The sequence below is a fragment of the Bactrocera tryoni genome, chromosome 1 (genome assembly GCF_016617805.1).
Source record: "Bactrocera tryoni isolate S06 chromosome 1, CSIRO_BtryS06_freeze2, whole genome shotgun sequence".
NCBI lineage: Eukaryota > Metazoa > Arthropoda > Insecta > Diptera > Tephritidae > Bactrocera > Bactrocera tryoni.
In genome coordinates, this window is record NC_052499.1 from 13,564,574 (window position 1) to 13,567,301 (window position 2,728).

A 2,728-nucleotide genomic window follows, 5' to 3' on the forward strand; every position below is an offset into this window, starting at 1 on the left:
AGAGTTTCTCTTCGGCCGCTGAAAGTTCCACTATTAATAATTAAGGTATGCCATATATAAAACACCTTTGATTTCTTCCTGAAAAACATATCCCAAATGGTTAATTTTAGTTAATTGAATGTAACAACACATAACCAACGCACACAAATGGACGTGGGTGTACATGAGGCTCAATATGGCTGCGTTGTACAGACAAACTCCACGACGTAAGTAAGAAATCCCGCTGAATGAGCAGAACACAACTTTTAACAGCTTTTCTCACATTAAGTTTGCATAATTAAGGGACAGTGCTTAACCCAAACACACATACATAGCTTATTATGACACACCTGGGAAACAATTAGCAGCTACATGTGACACCTAGCGTAAGCGTAACGGCATTGCAAATATGTATATTAAGCAATAAAAGCGGTAAGTAAACAGAAATTAGCGCCACACACTCTGGCAGCGGAAATAATGAAGCATGAATGGACTTTTGGCTGCGCACTCGCATTACAGCTACTCACCCAAGTGGTCAAGTGCGAGCAGGGCACAGACGGAGCCGAGTTGACGAACTACAGTTTGCTGAATATCCTGCAGAATGTGCGACAACTCCACCATTATGACCAGCTGGTGTTTGCTCACAATCGCAATGCAACTTTAGGATCGGCATTCGTGGCACAAACACACACAGAGCTGGAGGAGCCAGAAGAAGTGGTAGACTACGAGAACTTTCGTCTGAGCGCTAATGCGGATTATGAGGAGCAGTTCATACGCAAAGTGATGTCGGAGCTCGCAGTGCCAATTATACACTTCAACGAGTTGAGCGCCGTTCAGTTGAGGCAGCACTTTAGAGTGGAGCTCTTATTGGTGGTGTATTTGGAAGAGTCATTGGAGGCGCAGGCAGGACTATTCAAAACGGTTGCGACAAGTATGAAGCATAGAACACTCTCGAATATTTTATTTTTAATAAACAACGACAACACCACGGCGACCTGTGATGAGCTTTATCTGGAGCAACTTTTTCAATTTTGTTGGCAAAGCAAAATGATAAATGTGGCAGCGTTGTGCTCTGACTATAAGGTATAATATAGCGTTTAGCATATTTTGTGAATATAATTGCAAAATATTTTCTGCAAACTTGCAGCGCACAAAGCAATTCTACAGTTACACACACTTTCCAGTGTTTGCTTTGGAGTTCAAACCCTTGAACGCCTTACAACTAAAAGACGAGTCCATGTTTCCGGACCGCCTTCACAACCTACACGAGTTCGAGATACCCTATGTAATAGGTGGCAGAGAACCACGCATTATTATCTACGAATACAACGGAAAACAAATTTTGGGCGGTTCCGTTGGCCATTTCTTCATCACTTTTGCAGCTAAACACAATTTTAAATTCTACGAACCGCCAAATTTGAGATTCACGCCCGGCCAACAGTTAGTTGAGGCAGTGCGCAATAATACCGCTGAAATTTCGATCGGTCTTGCGTATCCGAATATACCCCTTGATGGTTTCTCTTACCCATACGAGCAGGTGAATTGGTGCGTTTGGTCGCCGGTGGAAGCGGATATACCGAATTATGACTTCTTTTGGATCGTCTTCGAGGGTATGACCTTCGCGCTGGCGCTCGGTGTCATACTGCTCATATCCGTTGTGTTGAGTTGCGCCCTCTGGCAGCATGACAAGAAACCGGACTTGCTGCGCTTTTTCATACATGACGCTTGCCTACGCGGCGTTTTGGGTCAGTCATTTCGGGAGCTCAGTCGCGCACCGTTCGTTATACGTTTCATTTACTTGCAAATCTGTGTACTTGGCATATTGCTGACTACCTCGTATAATGCCTACTTTGCCACCTATTGGACGAGTGCTCCGAAGGTGCCGCCACTACGCAATATCGACGACATACTGTATTCGAATAGGAAGATATTCGTTTTTGCGCCCGAATATATTGAGTTGATTGCACGTGCGGCAGACTTGCGAAAGTATATTCCGATGTTTTATGTTGAAAAAGATTATAAAACTTTCCTATCGACACGTGACACTTTCAATACAAAATACTTGTATATGGTGCCAACGACTAATTGGCAAATTTACAATGAACAGCAGAAAGTTTTTACCACACCCTTATTTCGTTTACGCACCGATATGTGTTTCTATAATAATGTACCGATGTGTTTACCCATTCACAGTAATTCGATATTTTCGCAAATCTTACAAGACATGATTTTGCGGACGGCTCAGGCGGGTCTAACTGAGTACTGGAGGCGTAGTGGCTTTCTGGAGATGCTCAAAGCCGGACGTGTGAGTTTGAAAGACTTGAGTCGTCGAAATGAGTTCCGCGCCATGGCAGTGGAGGACATGAAGTATGTCTGGATGGGTTATGGCACTGCTTGTGCTATAATGATAACGGTATTTCTGGCTGAGCTCTGCTACTTTCGACGCAAGCATGCAATGGCTTTTTTCGTAGAAAAAATTTGGCGTCGAATTTGTGGGAAAAAGAAGTTGTAGACAAGCTGAATATAAATTATATTAAATAAATGTATATATTCCGTGCCTTCGATTTTCTTTTTGTTTAAATGAGTTAAGCGTCCCCAATCAACCCGGGATGAAATGGCGCACCCTAACAAAACCACTGTGTACACCACATGATCACCAATACACCGCATATGGGAACAAATTGGAAACTACCATAGTCGCTGACACCACATTCGTACACAACACAACTTACAACACTACATCAACCCA

The 2,728-nt window shown here is 43.2% G+C and overlaps 1 protein-coding gene across 1 annotated transcript; it reads left to right on the plus strand.

Annotated features, from left to right (window-relative positions):
* The first annotated feature begins 456 nt into the window (after positions 1 to 456).
* Positions 457 to 2,491, plus strand: LOC120782758. The gene is made up of 2 exons (XM_040115212.1): positions 457 to 1,062; positions 1,127 to 2,491. The coding sequence occupies exons 1-2, from the start codon at positions 457 to 459 to the stop codon at positions 2,489 to 2,491; spliced, it is 1,971 nt and encodes a 656-aa protein (XP_039971146.1).
* The last annotated feature ends 237 nt before the right edge of the window (positions 2,492 to 2,728 follow it).

What these genes read in the sequence shown, in the direction of transcription:
- LOC120782758 (XM_040115212.1), top strand. Translation starts at nt 457, where the DNA reads ATGAAGCATGAATGGACTTTTGGCTGCGCACTCGCATTACAGCTACTC. An exon ending in CGTTGTGCTCTGACTATAAG is followed by an intron (nt 1,063 to 1,126) that starts GTATAATATAGC and finishes GCAAACTTGCAG; the next exon opens with CGCACAAAGCAATTCTACAG.